This window comes from Chrysemys picta, chromosome 18, assembly GCF_011386835.1.
Source record: "Chrysemys picta bellii isolate R12L10 chromosome 18, ASM1138683v2, whole genome shotgun sequence".
NCBI classification, from domain to species: Eukaryota; Metazoa; Chordata; order Testudines; family Emydidae; genus Chrysemys; species Chrysemys picta.
The window spans coordinates 6,661,796-6,681,118 of record NC_088808.1 but is presented as its reverse complement, the minus strand read 5'-3'; the positions used below and the strand labels follow the sequence as shown (position 1 = coordinate 6,681,118).

Sequence of the window (19,323 nt, the reverse complement as noted above, 5' to 3'; positions counted from 1 at the left end):
TTCTCTACGAATGTCCAACGTATGAAGAGATGCTTCCCTGCTGTCAGCGTGCGGCTTCGGGAAGAATACAGGTAAGTAGATGGGCTGGTTGAGATGGACGGATGAGGCCACTTTAGGTATGAATTTTGGATGTGAGTGAAGGAGTACCTTGTCCTTGAGGAATATCGTGTAAGGTAAAGTTACCATCAGGGCACCAAGCTCTCCAACCCGTCGTGCCTACGTAATTGCGACTAGGAAGGTGACGTGCATGGACAAGTGTAATAGTGAGCAGGTAGCCAGAGGCTCAAAAGGTTTGCCCATGAGGGTATGGAGGATTAAATTAAGGTCCCACATAGGGGTAGGGTCTGTGGGACCTTAACTTAGGGTAAATATTCTGTGTACCCTTGAGGAAGCGTTTAGTGAGAGGATGCGTGAATATAGTGAGGCCATCTACTTTGGAATGGAAAGCTGTGATTGCAGATAAGTGTACCTGGAGTGAACTGATAGAAAGACCCGATTTTTTTAGGGTTGGTATATATTCAAGTATTGCGGGTAATGGAGCTGTTTGAGGGGAGAGTTGTTTGTCTCCGCACCATATGGAGAAATGACGCCACTTTTGAGTATATGTTTTTCATGTGGTTAATCATCTGCTGTTCATCAAAATATCCTGGACCTCTGTGGAACAGCCTGTCTCCAGAGGTGTCAGCCACAGATTAGCCATGCCTTGAGATAGAGGATTGGGATGTTGGGGTGACGGAGACGACCTGAGTCCTGTGTGAGTAGGTGAGGTATGAGTGGGAGGGGCCACAGTGGTGTGATCATCTGGTTGAGGTAGGGAAACCAGGTTTGTGTGGGCCACGTTGGTGCGATCAGGATTACTCGGGATCTGTCCTGTTTTATCTTGTAAAGGACACGAGATATCAGAGGAATCAGGGGACAAGCGTACATTAGAGGCGCTTCCCATTTCATGAGGAAGGCGTCCCCAAGGGAGTTTCCCCCAGGTCCTGCCCGGGAGCACTGTTGAGGACACTTGGTATTGTGGGGCGTTGCAAAAAGGTCTATTGTGGGGAAACCCCAGTGAAATGGACCCAGAAGATAGTGGTGAGGATTTCTGGGTCCATTTCCCATTCGTGTGTCTGGGAGAAGTTTCTGCTTAGCTCGTCCGCTGTGCTGTTTTGACTTCCTGGTAGGTAGGCTGCTTTGAGTTTATGTTGTGGGAGATGCACCACTCCCAAAGGTGAACCGCTTCTGTGCAGAGCAGGTAAGACCGAGCCCCACCTTGGCAATTGATATAAAACATGGTGGCCAAATTGCCTGTAAGGATCTGTACTGTCTTGTTGCGAATGAGGGGCAGGTAATGGTGGCATGCATTGCGGACCGCCCAGAGCTCCAATAGATTTATGTGGAGCATGGACTCCATGGAGGACCATCTGCCCTGAATGGTATGTTCAGACAGGTGTGCCCCCAGCCCAGGAGAGACGCATCAGTGGTTATTGTTACTGATGGGGTGTGTCATTGGAACGGGACACCTGTGCAGATGTTGGAATGGTTTGTCCACCAGGATAACAAGTTTTTTATCCTGGTGGGCATGGTCAGTCACTTGTGAATGGAATGTGTGTGAGGAATGTATACTGTATGGAGCCATGCTTGAAGGTGCCTCGTATGAAGTCGTGCATGTTTCATGACAAACGTGGTTGCTGACATGTGTCTTAGAAGTTGGAGGCATAACCTGGCAGATGTCTGCAGTCTGTTTTGTATGGTTGCTATGAAGTTCGTTAATGTGAGGAAGCGTTGTTGGGGTAGACTTGCCAATGCCGTGGTGCAGTCCAGGTGGGTACCTATGAATTCCAACTGTTGGGTGGGAATTAGGGTGGATTTTAGGGCATTGATTTGTAGGCCTGGTCTTATGAACAGAGTTGCATTGAGCAATAAAGCGTCCACCGCCTGTTGGTATGGAGAAGCTTTCAATAGGCAAACGTCCAGGTAGGGGAATATAATTACCCCCTGTCTGCGAAGATGGGCTGCGACCACAGCAAGGACTTTGGAGAAAACTCGCGGGGCTGTGGAAAATCCAAATGGAGGCACTTTGTACTGGAAGTGTAGGTTGCCTATTGTGAAACGAAGGGAGGTATCCTGGCAACCATAATCCCGGCATTGGAGAAGGGAGATACTATGAAACGAAGGAACCTTCTGTGTGCAGGATGTATGGTAACATGGAAATAAGCATCCTGGATGTTGAGGGCCAAGAGACAATCTTCCTTCTCCTGCGTTTGGGAGGTACAGGTTCTACGGCACCAAGTTGATTTATTTCCTTCTGTAGTAGGTGCTCATGAGAAGGGTCCCTGAAGAGGGATGGGGAACAGGGGTGGGTTGTTGGATAGAGGTGAAGGGGATGGAATAGCCCTTGCGTATAATTTCCAGAACCCATTTGTCCGATGTAATGGTTGCCCAGACTGGATAGAAAGGTGTTAGGCAGTCTCCAAATGGACTGGAATCGGGAGATGGTTGTGGCAATGGAATTTGAGGGTCTCTCATGCCCTCAACCAACACTTCAAAATGCCTGATTAGAAGTAGATGGTTGGGACGTGGTGGATTGCCCCGGTGTCTGTCGTCGTCTTGGCTGACCATCTTTGCGACATGGGTAGTACTGTCTCCGCGGCTGGGTATACAGAGCAGTACGGAAGCGCTGGGTGTAAAATACGTCCTGTTTCTTTTTGTTATCAGGTATGTGAACTCCCAAGGTTTTCAGTGTGGCATGGGAGTTCTTGAGTGTATGCAAGGCTGCATCCGTGGTGTCCACAAAGAGTTTCTGTCCTCAAAAGGTAAGTCCTTGATCGTGGCCTGGATTTCCTTGGGGAAGCTGGAAAGGTGGAGCCAAGAGACCCTCCGCATGACTACTGACGTGGCAATGGAGCGAGCTGCCTTGTCTGCAATCCAATGATGCCTGCAAGGCCGTCCTGGCAATCAGGGAACCTTCTGAGATGCTCGCTTTGAATTGTTCTTTTTTGTATATTGGGAGATGCTCAATAAACATAGACATCTGTGCAAAAATGTTGTGAGTTTATTTGGCTAGTAGCGCAGAGTAGTTAGCGATGCGTAACTGAAGAGTCGCTAAGGAATAGGCCTTTCTACCAAACAGGTCAAGGCATTCCCAGTCTTTGTCATAAGGCCTGATACGAGCCAGGTGTTGTTTTCTCCTTTGATTAACGGCTTCCACAACCAGTGAGTTTGGGCTAGGGTGAGTGAAGAGGAACTGAGCCCCTTTTCTTGGCACATAATACTTCTTGTCTGAACGTTTACAAGAAGGTGGGGCTGTGGCCGGTGTCTGACAGGCCGTTTTTGCCGGGTCTATCATGGCAGAATGAATAGGCAATGCAATCTTGGTCACAGAAGAGGTCTGGAGAATGTCAGTGAACTTATGCTGTGTCTCTGGCAGCAGTTCTAAGCAGATGCCTAGGGAATCAGCCACATGCTTGAATAGATCTTGGAAAGATTTAAAGTCGTCCCCCGGTGTGGGGGGAAGCATGATTGTGTCCTCTGGGGATGATGAAGAAATATGGGTAGGAGGTAGGATGTCACCCTCTATTAAGTCCTCATTGCCCTCATGCTCCTCCCCGGCAACTTCAGGGGAGGCTGGGGCAACCAGTGAAGTAGATCTAGCTGTTCTTGGTGTTCTGGACCTGGATTGGTTAGATGGCTGAATATTGTGAGCCCTATACAGTGCCCATGGGTCCCAGTATGGCCAGTTTGGTGGGAGAGCCATGCGGGGGGGGGGGGCATCCATTGAGCGGGTTGCCACACTGTGGGTTGTAGCCCTGAGGTTCCAGGTTTGGGTGATGAATGGCATGGGGTGCCCATCCCTACAGCTACTTCATCCTCCTCATTGCTTGAGAGAGGAGGGGCTGAGCCAGCAGGTGTAGCCGTGAGACTCATGGCTGGTCTGGCTGGGGTGCTGTCTGTGCCGAAGAGAGGTGTGCCTGGGGTGGAGGCAACGACCATGTCTGCCTGGCCAGGGCCGGCCCACAACATTTTGGCACCAGAGGCTGGGAGCTCAAATGACACCCCTATGCCCGCTCGTTTGGGCCAAAACTTTGAAAGGTCTCAATTCTGTCTTCTTCCTGTTCTACTCCTCTCATGGCACTGCTCTGCTACCTACCCCAATAAAGGATAACTAACAACTTTAAATGCCTTGTTCAAAAATTTTAAGTAACACTTAACTTTCAAATGCCTGAACAGCAAATGTAACTTTTCTTGTCTGCATAGTAAACACTGGCATTTTTATCTGTTTGAATAATCAAAATGGTGCTTTCCGTGCCTTCTTGGTTGCAAAGATTTGAACTGCTTCCTGCTGAAGGTCCACAGTCTGGACCAGCTCATGCTCTATTGAGATGGTTGCAAGGCTGACCAGCCTTTCCTGTGTCATTGTGGAGCGTAGATGTGTTTTTATTAACTTCAGCTTGGAGAAGCTGCGTTCTCCACTGGCAACTGTTACAGGAAGTGTTAGAAGTATGCACAGAGCAACAAAAGCATTTGGAAAGAGGGTGGTCATCTTATTTGTGCACATATATTCCAGAACAGCCTTTGGAGTTGATCCTGCTGAAATATATCATGAAATGGCTTTCAGTTCATCACCTAAATCACTCGCATCAATATGTCATCATGTGTCAACGCTGTCTCTAGTGCCCTGCATTGTTGGTGTAGGTCTTCTTCAGGTATACTGAGGAGTTTTGGAATATCATACAACATCCCAAATATACTGCTGTGTTCCTTGAGCTGCATGAAATGTTCTTCAATTGACTGTATTGCACAATCTAGCACCTGGTTAAAGAATTCAACTTTGAATTGTTGTTTGGGGTTTCTTATGGGATTATCCCGTGCCTCGTAATCAAAATGTCTTCTTCTTCAGTGACTCTTGTATTCTTGAATAGGTGGGAAACTAGCTTCAGTGTGAAGTTCCTCTGCCAACTTCTGTGCACTCTTCAGAATGTTTTGAAATCCCTCATCTGACTGGTTAGACTGTAGGTATGACTTTGCTTTGTCCAGTTGTTCCACTGCTCCAGATATATCAAGGTCAACACCTTGGAGTCTCTTGCTTATAACATTTATTTCAAACAGTATGTCATGCCACAACACTAAGCAACACAGAAATTTGAAGTTATGTATGTTTCTGGTGATTCCATTTCCCTCTGCCACTGTTCTCCCACAAACAGTTCCTGTCATAGCATTATCCTCCATAATGTCAACTATGGCATCACCTATCTTCCCAATTTGGTGTTTGATAGGCTTTATCGCCTCCACTCAACTTTCCCATTGTGTGACACTCAGTGGTTTCAGTGTCAGAGAGAATGTTCCCAGATGTTGCTTCAAAATTTGCCATCGATGAGTTGATGCAGAGAAAAATACATAGATACTTTGAATTACATTAAAAAATTCAGCATTCTGACTAGAAACTGATGCTGCATCACTGACCACCAAGTTTAATGAATGAGAACTGCATGGGACAAAAAAAGCTCAAGGGTTTAACTCTCGGATCCATGTTTGCACTCCTCTGTTGTTTCCTCTCATGGTATCACCATTATCGTAGCCCTGACCTCTCATGTCAGCTATCACAATTCCTGTATCTTCCAGCTTTTTAAGAAGCACATTTGTCATACCAGCTCCTGTAGTATCATCAATGTCAACAAATTCTAGAAAATGCTCTCTGACGGTCACCATTGCGGGGACATTTTCACTAGGTTCTGTTGTTGTTACAAAACGTACCATTAAAGTCATTTGTTCCATATGGCTGATGTCAGGTGCGCAGTCCAGAATAACAGAGTAATATCTTGCTGACTTCGGATCTACCACAATCTTCTGTTTGACTTTTGTTGCCAGTAACTGTATGATCTCATTTTGAATTGGTTTTCCAAGGTCGTGGTGTGTGTACATTTCTTGGGTGGTGACTCTTCTTAGCTGCTCCTGGAGTACAGCATCAAACTCAGCCATCAGCTCCACAATTTTAAGGAAGTTTCCATTGTTTGGCACATACAGCTGATCTGAAGTGGCACGCAGCGCTAGGTTTTGGGTAGCAAGCATTCTTACAATGGCAATGAGCCTTTTCAGAACATTTTGCCAGTAAAGAGACTCTGATGCAATCTTCTCTTGATGCTGATCATCTATGCTGGCCTTTAACCTCAGTCTCATCTCAAGCTCTTTCCATCTATGGAATGCTCTCTGGTGATTTGCTGCCTTCTCATGGCATACCAGATTTCTAGCCGGATTTTTCCAGTCCTTTGTTCCTGTAGAACCCAATGTGGCTGGAACATTAGACTTGTAACAAAACAGTATGCAGCATTCTGGGTTTTTAAGTACATAAGCCATGGCCTCTCCACTTTGTCACCATTGGGGATTTCATGCCAGTAATGTGTTGGATGGAAACTTCTATTTTCATTGTCTTTGGGGAACATGAAGTTTTTCACTTGCCATGCAGTACAAGGAAGTCCCTCAGACTACTGCTCAAGTGGGTCCACAGTCCTGGATCATCTAGATTTAAGGAACTAAACTCAGCAGCAGCTGTTTCTTGTGCCTCCACCACACTCTTCTCTGATCTACACTTTTCTTCAGGAATGTGCATGGTTCCATCCATTTGAGATGGAGATGTGGATGCTGCAGTAGCTGCCAGGTCACCTGCACTCTGACTAACTGGAAGATCAGGTATCTCCTCACCACTCCCATCCTCACTGGGGCCGGAAGGCTCACTGTGAACATTTGTGTCTGTGTATCTCAGGAGAGCTCCTTCCTGCTTAGATAGAAAAGCTTCCCTTGCTTTCTTTCTTTTTCTGAATGCTGCCCCAGAGGGGCGTTTTCTTCTTTCACTCATGACTGCTGTTCTGTGCCAGCTATAGTGGCTCTCGACACTCAATTGAAGGGGACAAATAAGCAGGTTGGTAGCAGGGCCTGAGTGAGGGAAGATATCAGCGTCTTAAGGGCCTAACTGGCTCCTACTACTTCAGTTGACTGCCTGTTCTCCTCAGGTGGGTTCAGGGAAGCAGCAGGAAACAGAAAGCTCCCTGAGAAGCTGGTGTTAATCAGTCCAGGCTCCCGGGGGTGCTAGAGAGGTACATAAGAGGCTCCTCCTCCTCTCTCTTCCTGCAGCTCCTGTTGCTTTCTGTTATTCCCTCTCCCCTTTTCTCCTGCCTGCCTGTTATGTCCCTTGTGCCCTCCTTCCTCCAGCACAGCACTCCACCATCTCTGTGCAACTAGAGCAGAGAGAATACATATGCACCAGCAGCAGACACAATTTTCTACACTCTGGGTCTTAGGGGCGTCCCCCACCCCCAGTCTGGCACCTGAGGCGGCCGCCTCAGTTCGCCTCATGGTAAGGCCAGCCCTGTGTCTAGCTAACGAAAAGCTGCGGCACCGGGAAGTTAGGGGCAGGCATAGGAGGCACACAGACGTTAGTCAGCGTCTGTGCTGCCGGTGCTGTGGGCTCGCTGTAATACATAGGAACAACAGGTGGCATCATAGCCCTGCGCGGTGCCGAGGGCTTCAGCTCTCTAGGCCCTGAGGGAACAGGCTTTGTTTTGCCACGGCTGCCTGTCTCAGAGCTAGACCGCACCAGGTCTTTGCTCCTTGGGTTGCCTCTGCACTGGACGAACCCGGTGCCACGCGGTCTGAGGCTCTGCATGCCGACGGTACCGGGCGGATTTAGCGGTCGGAGATCGCGGTTTGCACGGCGATTCTCCCTGGGGGGAGGAGTGAGATGCTTCTTTGTTGTCATGGCAGCTGGATCCTTTGTGCTCGTCTTAGAGGAGGATCCCATGTCCGACACGGCTAGGGTGACCAGATGTCCCGATTTTATAGGGACAGTCCCGATTTTGGGGTCTTTTTCTTATATAGGCGCCTATTACCCCCCACCTCCTGTCCCGATTTTTCACATTTGCTATCTGGTCACCCTAGACACGGCCGTGGGTGATGCGTGAGCTGGTGGGGAGGGGTGGCACTTCTGCGGAACGTGAGTCTCCCCCAGGTCGCGAACACGCTGGGAGTGACCGTCAGAGACGGGTATTGACAGTCTACCAGCGAGGCAAGGTTTAAAGCCTGGGGAGCCAGGCTTGGCCGTTCGAAGTGTCTCTGGTTTGTTTGTTTTTTTACGGAAAGGGAAGAGACAGGAGCCGCGCAGGGAACAGGAAGGGGACATTCCGAGGAAGAGTCTGAGGAGCTGCTGTTGTTCCGACCGAAGCCAACACTACAGACACTGCGGCGTGCGGCTCAGAATTTATGAAGAGAGTTACACTGGAGCTGAGCTAGGAGGTGTGTGGTTTCTGGCAGTGAAGCAGAACACCCTAGAAGGTATCATAGAATCATAGAATCTCAGGGTTGGAAGGGACCTCAGGAGGTCATCTAGTCCAACCCCCTGCTCAAAGCAGGACCAATTCCCAACTAAATCATCCCAGCCAGGGCTTTGACAAGCTGGGCCTTAAAAACCTCTAAGGATGGAGATTCCACCACCTCCCGAGGTATTCCATTTCAGTGTTTCACCACCCTCCTAGTGAAATAGTGTTTCCTAATATCCAACCTAAACCTCCCCCACTGCAACTTCAGACCATCACACCTTGTTCAGTCCTCTGGGTACCCCTAGAACAGTCTAGATCCATCCTCTTTGGAACCCCCTTTCAGGTAGTTGAAAGCAGCTATCAAATCCCCCCTCATTCTTCTCTTCTGCAGACTAAACAATCCCAGTTCCCTCAGCCTCTCCTCATAAGTCATGTGCTCCAGCCCCCTAATCATTTTTGTTGCCCTCCGCTGGACTCTTTCCAATTTTTCCATATCCTTCTTGTAGTGTGGGACCCAAAACTGGACACAGTACTCCTGATGAGGCCTCACCAATGTCAAATAGAGGGGAATGGTCACGTCCCTCGATCTGCTGGCAATGCCCCTACTTCTACAGCCCAAAATGCCGTTAGCCTTCTTGGCAACAAGAGCACACTGTTGACTCATATCCAGCTTCTTGTCCACTGTAACCCCTAGGTCCTTTTCTGCCTCTCCCAGCCACAACACCACGTAGAGGCATATGTCAGAAATTATTCTCTTTCTGGCTCCCTCGCTCCACCTATAAACTGCTGGAGGAGACCACAGTCGATACTCTGCTGAATCAGGGAGCAATGGGAAGGAGATTTAAAAGGGCCAGTTTTACTCTCCCTGTAAACTAATAGCAAATTCCCCAAGGATGTCCACGGAGTGGTGGTGCGTGTCCTCACCAGGAGCATTATGGGACACTGAGAGTTAGAGCCCTGCCACTCCGGGGCTGACAGCCAGAACAGTCAATGCAGCGTCTACACTGAGGCTGCGTCAACCTAACTACACCGGCCTAAGCACTATGCCTCTTGCAGAGGTGGCGTTATTAAATCGATACAGTGGGTGACTTACATCAGTGGGAGCAACATTGTAGTGTAGACACTTACAGCTGCCTTACGTCTCCCTAACTCTGCAGTGTAGACCAAAGGCCGTGGCTACCACACTTAAACTCACCAATAATTCAAACTCACATAAGCAAACAAAAAGCTATAAACTTTATGTAAGGGTTTGATTAAAGAGAAAATATTAAATGATTTGAGATATTAATACTTTTTAATTACTCAAGGTGATGCTGGCAAGCACCCTATGTCACATGACCCCAGAATCCCCAATGTTCCTAACCAAAAGTGTCTGCCCCCCTCAGTTCCGACTGTTCCCCACGTCTCAGGACCCAGGTGGTGCATGTGGGGACCCGTTCCAGGCCTGTAAGGAGATGCTGTTACAAACACACTTTATTCTTCTGAGCAGGGCCGGCTTTAGGGCAATTCAACCAATTCCCCTGAATCGGGCCCCGCGCCTAAGAGGGCCCCGCGCCCAAGCCCCGGCACAGCACACCGGCAAGAGCCAGTGCACCGTACCGGGGTGGCCCGGCTTCCCCAGGGGGCAATTTAAAGGGCTGCGGGGCTCTGAGTGCTATTTAAGAAGTCCGGGGCTCCCGTTGCTTCTACTGCCCTGGCCCTTTAAATAGCCGCTGGAGCCCTGCTGCTTCCCCAGGGCTCCCGCAGCTATTGAAAGGGCTGGGGCGGTGGAAGCAGGGGAGCCCCGGGCCCTTTAAATAGCCCCCAAAGCCCTGGGATAGCAGGGGCTCCGGGGGCTATTTAAAGGGCCGGGGCTCCAGCTGCCTCTGCTGCACCCCCTGCCTGCACCAGCCCCGCACCCCCTGCCCTGCCCTACCCGTAGCCAGCCCCTGTCTCCAGCCAGCCCTGCCTGCATCAGCCTTGCATGCCCTGCCCTGCCCGCACCAACCCCGCCCCCCCGCCCTGCACCCCGTGCCCACAGCCAGCCCCTGCCGCACCCCCTGCCCTGCCTCCAGCCAACCCCTGCCGCACCCCCCTGCGGCTCTGCCCAAAGCCAGCCAGCCCCAAACACATCCCTGCCCGCACCAGCCCCACACCGCCTGCCCTGCCCGCAGCCAGTCCCTGTCTCCAGCCAGCCCCGCACCCCCTGCCCGCAGCCAGCCCCTGCTACACCCACTGCCCTGCCTCCAGCCCCACACCCCCTGCCCTGCCCGCACTAACCCCTGTCTCCAGCCAGCCCTGCACCCCCTGTCCTGCCTGCAGCCAGCCCGTCTGCAGCCAGCCCCACACCCCCTGCCCGCAGCCAGCCCCTGTCTCCAGCGAGCCCCACACCCTCTGCCCTGCCTGCAGCCAACCCCTGCCGCACCCCCCTGCCTGAAGCCAGCCAGTCCCGCGCTCCTCTGTCTCCAACCCTGCCAACCCATGCCGCACCCCCCTGCGGCCCTGCCTGAGGCCAGCCAGCCCACCCCACACACCCCTGTCTCCAGCCAGCCCCGCACCCCTTGCCCTGCCTGCAGCCAGACCCTACCTCCAGTCAGCCCCTGCCCTACCTCCAGCCAGCCCCATGTCCACTGGTGCCCTGCAGTTCCCAGGGCAGTAACCCTGCACGCCTGCTTCAATGAGGGGGGCAGGGAGCAGCTGGGACCCACACATGTGCACACTGGGTGACCAGACAGCAAGTGTGAAAAATCGGGACGGGGGTGGGGGGGTAATAGGAGCCTATATAAGAAAAAGACCCCAAAATCGAGACTGTCCCTATAAAATCGGGACATCTGGTCACCCTAGCACATGCCCAGGGAGTGGAGGGGACCCACACATGTGAAACGGAGCCCATTAATAACTGATCAACAGCATATATGATGCAATGTACATAATATATAATTTTATTATTTATATAGTTATGAAAAGTAAAGTTTTCAATTAGCAATAATCGCGCCTCGGATTAACCTCATTGGCTATGATACTGCCACTATGCAAAGCATGGAAGAAATGAAAGGCTTTTTTTTACATGTTTTTTTTGGGGCCCCGCCAAAAATGTTTGAATTGGGCCCCGCAGTTCCTAAAGCCGGCCCTGCTTCTGAGGAAGAAAAAGATGCCCCATGCCATTGTCTCTGACTCCCTGGAAGGTGAGGAGGGCCCTGCCACCAGCAATCCAAGTTGGTGGGGGCCATGTCGGGGTAGTCTAGGGCCACGGGTTGCTTTAATCCAGCCCTGGGAGTAATACGAGCGTCAGGAGAGACTGTGGCCTGTTATGCCTCCCGATTTTCTAGCACAGATGTAGCTGAGATCCTTGCAGAACTCTTCTATTTGCACCATCACTCTTCTCTGACATGCCCCCTCTGGGGAACAGTGCTCCTGGCAGAGGTAGCTACCCTCTCTTGTACTCCCCAGTGTACCCAGACAAATTGTGTCTCCTTCTAGCATGGTTACACTTTGCCTTCCCACCTCTCTAATTCACCTAGTGCAAGGCCAGGCATTTTTGAGCTCTGATGAAATTGAACTGTCTTGTATGTTTAAAAAAAAAAAAAAAAGTCTGCAAAATGCACATCATTGAGCCAGCGTTTGCTTTACTAACAGAGGGGAAGGTGCAGATGCAGCTTCCAAGGGAAATGATTCACTAGCAGCAGAGGGAAAAAAATTGCATGACAGTGGTAGGAGCTGTGGTGAGGCCTCTGGTAATGGAAGCAGCAGAAGACAGAGCATGGAGCTAAGGGCATGTTTACACAGCTAAAGAGACTTACTTAGCTCAGGTACTAGGGGCTTGCAGTTATTGCGCTGAAGGTGATGGGCTCTAGCCTTACTTATGACTTTGGGTCCATGTGTATTTAACCATTTATTTAGTAGCTTTGCAGAGATTTACCCATTCCATCACTGACTAATGAGCCCATATTTCTACTTTCTGTTACATAAATGGCTGCACTTCTCATTGGGTGAGCAGAAAAACAGAACATGAAAGACAAAGAAAACATTGTGCTATAAAAAGAATTCATCTCAGCACATCTCCAGATAAATGATCGATATGACAGGCCTATAATTGCTGTATAAGAGTAAGTGGAATTACTATAACTGCTTCCCTGATTGGCTACACGGGCCTAAATTTCATCTCTGACACCTTGTAGGAGTACTTTTGCCCTTTGCCTGTCTTCCAGTTCACCCCATCAGCATAGCTTTCATGGTCTCCTCTCAAGTATAATCCGTTCAGGTTGGACCAATGACAATCCTTGTACCACCAGGCTCCTTTAAAGGATGTCGCACAGTTACCTGAATACAGGTCATTGTCAACGTCTCGGGTTGTAAACGGCATGTTGTTGTGGATGATTAATGAATCCCCTGTGGAAACAATTGTGTGTACAGTATTTACTACATGTTTTTACAGTTCAGATCCCACAGCCCAGCCTGGCAGTTCTGCAGTGGGGTTGCTAAATTTCTCCTTTCACCGGGCAATAAAAATCTCCCTGGAATCCAGGAGAGAGACTGCAGTCCTACTTCCTAGAAGAAAGATTTTCCACCAGACCATATTCTGATCTCAGTGACACCACTATAAATGCAGAGTAACTCATTGGAGTCAATGCGCTCAATGTGCTCCTAACACTAACAGCTTACCAGGGAATGGGTTGAGGATTCAGGACCAAAGAATCACAGAGTCACAGAGACACAGGGCTGGAAGGGACCTCAAGAAGTCATCAAGCCAAGCCCCTTATGCTGAGGGAGGACCAAGTCAACCTAGATCAACCCTGACAGGTGTTTGGCCAATCTGTTTTTAAAACCCATCATTGATGGGGATTACACATACTCCCTTGGAAACCTATTCCAGAGCTTAATTATCCTCATAGTTAGAAAGCTTTTCCTATTATCTAACCTAAGTCTCCCTTGTTGCAGATTAAGCGCACAACTTCTTAACCCACCACCAGTGGACATGGAGAACAATTGATCATCGTCCTCTTTGTATGAGCCCTTGAGACAGTTATCAGGTCCCCTCTCAGTCTTCTTTTCTCAAGACTAAACATGGGCGGGGGGGGGGGGTCACAAGCTGTCAGCCTCCATCCCCAAACCCTGCTTTGCCTCCAGCATTTATAATAGTATTAAATATTAAAAATGTATTTTTAATTTATAAGGAGGGCCGCACTCAGAGGCTTATTGTGTGAAAGGGGTCACCAAAACAAAGGTTTGAGAACAACGGCTTTTTCCTTCCTAAATGAAGCCCTTGGCATTTGTCTTTACTGAATTTCAACCTGTTGAATTCAGGCCAATTTGCCAAGGTCATTTTGAATTCTAATTCTGTCCTACAAAATGCTCGAAACCTCTCCCAGCTTGGTGTCATCAGCAAATTTTAAAAGAATACTGTGCACTCCATTATCCCAGTCATTAATGACAAGATTGAATAATATCAGACACAGGAATGACCCCTGCGAGACCCTACTAGATATGGGTTTGGCATGATTTCTTCTTGACAAATCAATGCTGGCTCTTTCTTATAATACTATTTTCCTCTAGGTGCTTACAAAACAATAATTTGTTCCAATATTTTCCCCAGTATTGAAGTTAGGATATCTGGTCTATATTCTCCGGGTTCTCTTTGTTCCCCTTTTAAGGATAGAGACTATGTTTGTACTTCTCCAGTCCTCTGGTATCTCATTTGCCCTCCAGGTGTTCTCAGAGATAATTACTAATGGTTCCTGGGATGAATTTTGTCAGGCCCCACTGACTGGAGTACATCTAACTTATCTAAATATTCTTTAATGTGTTCTTTTCCTATTCTGGCTTTCATTCATTCCCCCTTATTGCTGATATTGGGTTGAGTATCTGGTCACCATTAACCTTTTTAGTGAAAACTGAACCAAAATAGGTATTAAACACCTCAGCCTTCTTGATATCATCAGATATTAGCTCTCCATCCCCACTAAGTAGAGGACTAAGTAGTTATAGTCCCCCATTACTACCAGGTCTGGGTTTTGCCTATTTTTGCTATTTGTTCTAGAAATATCTCATCTTCCTACTCTTCCTGGTTTGGTGGACTATAGTAGACACCCTATTATGAGGTCACCTCTACTTTTTACCACTTTTATCTTTATCCAGAGACTGTCAAAGGGCCTGCCTCTCACCTTGTTCTGGGCCTCAGAACAAGTGTATATATTCTTGGTATATAATGCAACACCTCCTCCTGCCTGTCTCTCCTGAACAAGCTACACCCCTCTATAATATTGCTGCAACAATTCTTATCCAACCAAGTCTCTGTGATGCCAGTTAAGGAATAAGAACATAAGAGCGGCCATACTGGGTCAGACCAAAAGTCCATCTAGCCCAGTATTCCAACTTCTGCCAGAGGCCAATGCCAGATGCTCCAGAGGGAATGAACAGAACAGGTAATCATCAAGTGATCCATCCTATGTGTTCTAGCAATCAGAGGCTAGGGACACCATCCCTGCCCCTTTTGGCTAATAGCCAAATATCCTATCCTCCATGAACCTGTCTAGTTCTCTTTTGAACCCTGTTATAATCTTGGTCTTCAGCATATCTCCTGGCAACGTGTTCCATAAATTGACTACACATTGTGTGAAGAAATACTTTCTTTTGTTTGTTTTAAATCTGCTGTCTATTAATTTCATCGGGTGACTCCTAGTTCTTGTGTTATGAGAAGGAATAAATAACATTTCCCTATTTATTTTCTCCACACCAGTCACAATTTTATAGGCCCCTATTGTATCTCCCTTTAGCCATCTCTTTTCCAAGCTGAGAAGTCCCAATCTTTTAAATCTCTCCTCATATGGAAGCTGTTCCATGCCCCTAATCATTTTTGTTGCCCTTTTCTGTACCTTTTCCAATTCCAATATATATATATATATATATATTTGAGATGCACACAGTATTCAGGATGTGGACATACCATGGATTTATATAGAGGCAATATAATATTTTCTGTCTTATTATCTATCCCTTTCTTAATGACTCCCAATATTCTGTTAGCTTTTTTGACTGCCGCTGCACATTGAATAGAGGTTTTCAGAGAACTATTCACAATGGCTCCAAGATCTCTTTCTTGAGTGGTAGCAATTAATTTAGATCCCATAATTTTATATGTATAGTTGGGATTATGTTTTCCAATGTGCATTACTTTGCATTTATCAACATTGAATTTCATCTGCCATTGTTGCCCAATCACCCAGTTTTGTGATCTGCCTTGGTAACTCTTTGCACTCTGCTTCAGATTTAACTATCTTGAGTAGTTTTGTATCATCTGCAAATTTTGCCACCTCATTCACCCCTTTTTCTAGATCATTTATGAATATGTTGAACAGTACTGGTCTGGGTACAGACATCTGGGGGACACCACTATTTACCTCTCTCCATTTTGAAAACTTAGCATTTAGTCCTACTCTTTGTTTCCTATCTTTTAACCAGTTACTTATCCAGGAAAGGACCTTCCCTCTTATCCCATGACAGCTTACTTTGCTTAAGAGCCTTTTGTGAGGGTCCTTAACAAAGGCTTTCTGAAAATCTAAGTACACTATGTCCACTGAATCCCCCTTGTCCACATGTTTGTTGACCCCCTCAAAGAATTCTAGTAGATTGGTGAGGCATGATTTCCCTTTACAAAACCATGCTGACTTGTCTGCAACAAATTTTGTTAATCTATGTGTCTGATAATTCTGTTCTTTACTATAGTTTCAATAATTTGCTTCATACTGAAGTTAGGCTTACCGGCCTGTAATTGCCAGGATCACCTTTGGAGCCCCCTTTTTTAAAAAAAATAGTATCACATTAGCTATCATCCAGTCATCAGGTACAGAAGCTCATTTAAATGATAGGTTACATACCACAGTTTGAAATTTCACATTTGAGTTCCTTCAAAACTCTTGGGTGAATACCATCTGGTCCTGGTGACTTATTACTGTTTAATTTAGCAATCTGTTCCAAAAGCTCCTCTAATGACACCTCAGTCTGGGACAGTTCCTCTGATTTGTCACTTAAAAAGCATGGCTGAAGTTTTGGAATCTCCCTCATATCCTCAGCCGTGAAGACCAATGCAAAGAATTCATTTAGTTGCTCCGCAATGGCTTTATCCTCCCTGAGTTCTCCTTTAGAATCTAAATTGTCCAGTGACCCCACTGGTTGTTTACCAGGCTTCCTGCTTCTGATGTACTTAACATTTTTTTGCTGTTACTTTTTGAGTCTTTGGCTAGCTGTTAATAATTAATAATTTACCTATTGTGCTAATACTTCCAGTTCTTCCTATTTATTCCCCATACTGCTTACATTTGCGTATAGACATCTAAGCTGTTGAGCAGATTTCCCGCTCTTGTTGCTCCTATTACCGTACATATACAACCTCCCGCCCCCCCCCCCCAACATCTAACCCTCTGTTAAGGTGGCCCTTTTTTATTCGTAGCGGTGGACTTTGCTCACCTACCCCCTTTGAACCTAATTTAAAGCCCTCCATAATAGGTTGGCAAGGTGATGTGGCTAAGCAATGTGCCTAAGCAATCCTGCAGTGACCTGCAAAAGACTCTGCATGTCAAAGAATGTTTCTGTCTCTGTGTGTGGGCATCTGGATGCGTAGTTTGCACAAAATGCACATGTGCACCCACTCAGTGACTTGTAACAATCCAGCTGTGCCTACTTAGGTTAATTCCGATGTTTCTCAAGGGCATTCAGGTTTAATTTAGGAAAACAACAAGCAGTGGTTGTGCCTATCTCTGCTCAGAATTCTGCTTTCAGGCTGCCCTAGGCAGGATATCCATATTACACTACATAGCTGGTGTCACTAGAATATGGATTCCTGCTCAAATAGTTCAATAGCAGAATAACTGATGTTTTCCAAAAGAGATCACTTCCACAGATCACATCACCTTTTGCTTCTGCCATAGAATATTCTGCATCTCGCTTTCCATTTTTTCCATCTGCCACAAAGGGTAAAGGACGAGCTCAGAACCTACCTGCAGTGCCATTAACAAAGGCTCCAAAGATCAGCTTGTATTTCTCAGTCTCCCCTGCAATTTTGAATGATCTGAAGGTAGCAAATTGATACTTGTTGTCAAAATCTCGGAGATCAACACGAAGCTCGTTGGTTCCTTTAGAAAACAATTTGAAAGCAAAATGTTCAGCTATTTTCATCTAGTCTGTAGCATTCCTCATTGCTGTACTGTGGGCGAACCATCCGAGGACCAAATGCTGCTCCATGAATCATGACTGGAGCGAGCCCAGCTACCACCGCATTATTGGTTTCAATAGCTTTGTGTGGCAGGGCTGGGCTGTAAGGAACAGGAAGAGGAAGGGGTGTCTGGAGCTGAAGTGTTACCTCTACTGATGGTACAACTCTATACCCTGTATCCATGACTAAAGTGTGGGAACAAAGCTTGGTGGAGAAGGTTGCTGTAAGGAAAAGAATGCATCAGTGATGTCTTTACCAAGGGATGTTAGCAGGTGGATATTGTCGTTCCCCAGCCAGAATTCTGACAGCCGGCTGCCAAAACCTCTCTTGTACGAATTCCAGTCACGGAAAAAATCCACGGAGCCATCCACCCGTCTCTGGAACACCTGCAGGGAAACAGGAGGTTCTTAGCTGGGAAATCCTGCATTGGTTTCCATCCTACGTAGAGCAGGAGACCAGAAACTGAGACTGTAAATCATTGGATGAGATTTAACGTGGTCAGATCTATTTCAGCCTCAGGTGACTATCGCAGATGGAGGCTCGTCCCACAGGATCATATTAAATCTTGGCAACAACAGCACTAGGTTAAAGGATCACATGGTCTGAAATCTACAGCACTGGACTGGCAATCAGGAGGCCTGGGTTCTATACCCAGTTCTGCCACTTGGGCAAATCACATCCCCTCTGCTTTCTGTGCGGCCATTTGTCTGCCTTGTCTATGGAGAGAGTGAGCTGTAAAGAACAGGGGCTGTCTCTCAGTGGGTGTGTTCAGCACCCAGCACAATGGGACCCTGATCATCATCAGATTCTCTAGGCACGACTGGGATATAAATAAGCACAATGATAAATCAGAAGGTTTAAATGTGATGTACATACAGGGTTCAAACCCTTCATCTCCTCAGCTCCCTCGAACGCTCTCTCCTCTCACACTCAGGGGCTGCCTGAGCGACAGAGCAGCTGAGGCACCAGGCCTGTGACAGAAGGGGAAGGAAGAAGGAATTCTGGTTCCAGAGCCTGGGCAGCTATTGAGGAGGCTGTGAGAGCCGGGCAGAGAATAGCCAGGAGAAGGGAAACCTGGTTAACTGTGTCAGACCAGTGACAAATGTCCCCTCAGATGGGGACTTTTTGACTCTAAAGCTCCGGGTTCCCTCCCTGGAACCCATTGTGTTCACAACCAAGGTGTCTGGAGACTTTGATAAGGATTAGGAGGATTAGAAGGGCTCAGTGGTTTTGTTCAGCTGACCATGGTGAGCTGACAGCTTCAGAGTTTACGTCTTCATGCTTTTCTACTAGCTGCAACCCACTGGTAGGACAGAAGAAAAAATATCCAATGAGCTTCATTATGCTCTGTTCTTACAATCCATCCTCCACCATCTGTGTCCATGTCACACAGCACAGTCAGGGCGTTACAGTCATGGGGGTAGATGGTGTACCAGCCGCTTAGGGTGTTCCCTCTAGCTAACAGCTCCTTGCAGTTCTTTGCTCCTGGTTAAAAGAGGAATTGAAATGTATAAATTGGTTGTATAACTCTCCTTGGATTCATGGGTTGCTTTATGTTGCACTGAGGGCCAAATCAATTGCAGAATCAGGTAAATGGAAAACAATCTTTGAACCACCATCTCCTCTCCTTCTGACTGTAGTGTTTGGGAAATGGGTAGTATCCTTTTAAATACTTTGTGAGCCCTCTAGTGGTGCTCTCTATGTTCTATCTTTAGAAACCTACCAAAGCAGCAGTGTATGTACCTAGCTAGGCTTTTCATGCTCTCTGTAGTTAGCAAACACAATTATTTAGACTTCACTGTGCTAGTGTGGCTCTTATTAAGTTTGTCTGAAAGAGGAAAA

The 19,323-nt window shown here is 47.4% G+C and overlaps 1 protein-coding gene and 1 pseudogene across 3 annotated transcripts in view; both read right to left on the bottom strand.

Annotated features, from left to right (window-relative positions):
- Positions 1-11,182: 11,182 nt before the first annotated feature.
- LOC135976539 (U4 spliceosomal RNA) lies at positions 11,183-11,313 on the bottom strand (annotated as a pseudogene).
- The window catches only part of LOC101933176 (ficolin-2-like), a 68,715-nt gene continuing 60,584 nt past the window's right edge, over positions 11,193-19,323 (bottom strand). The window contains exons 6-9 of one of the 3 annotated variants that reach the window (XM_065572345.1): positions 18,839-18,966; positions 17,738-17,867; positions 17,267-17,401; positions 11,193-12,662 (exon numbers count right to left, since the gene is read on the bottom strand). In XM_065572345.1, the coding sequence (XP_065428417.1) occupies positions 12,415-12,662; positions 17,267-17,401; positions 17,738-17,867; positions 18,839-18,966 (641 nt within the window). In that variant the 3' untranslated portion in view covers positions 11,193-12,414. The remainder of the gene's footprint in view (positions 12,663-17,266; positions 17,402-17,737; positions 17,868-18,838; positions 18,967-19,323) is intronic. The other 2 variants (XM_065572347.1, XM_065572343.1) reach the window with 2 other exon arrangements.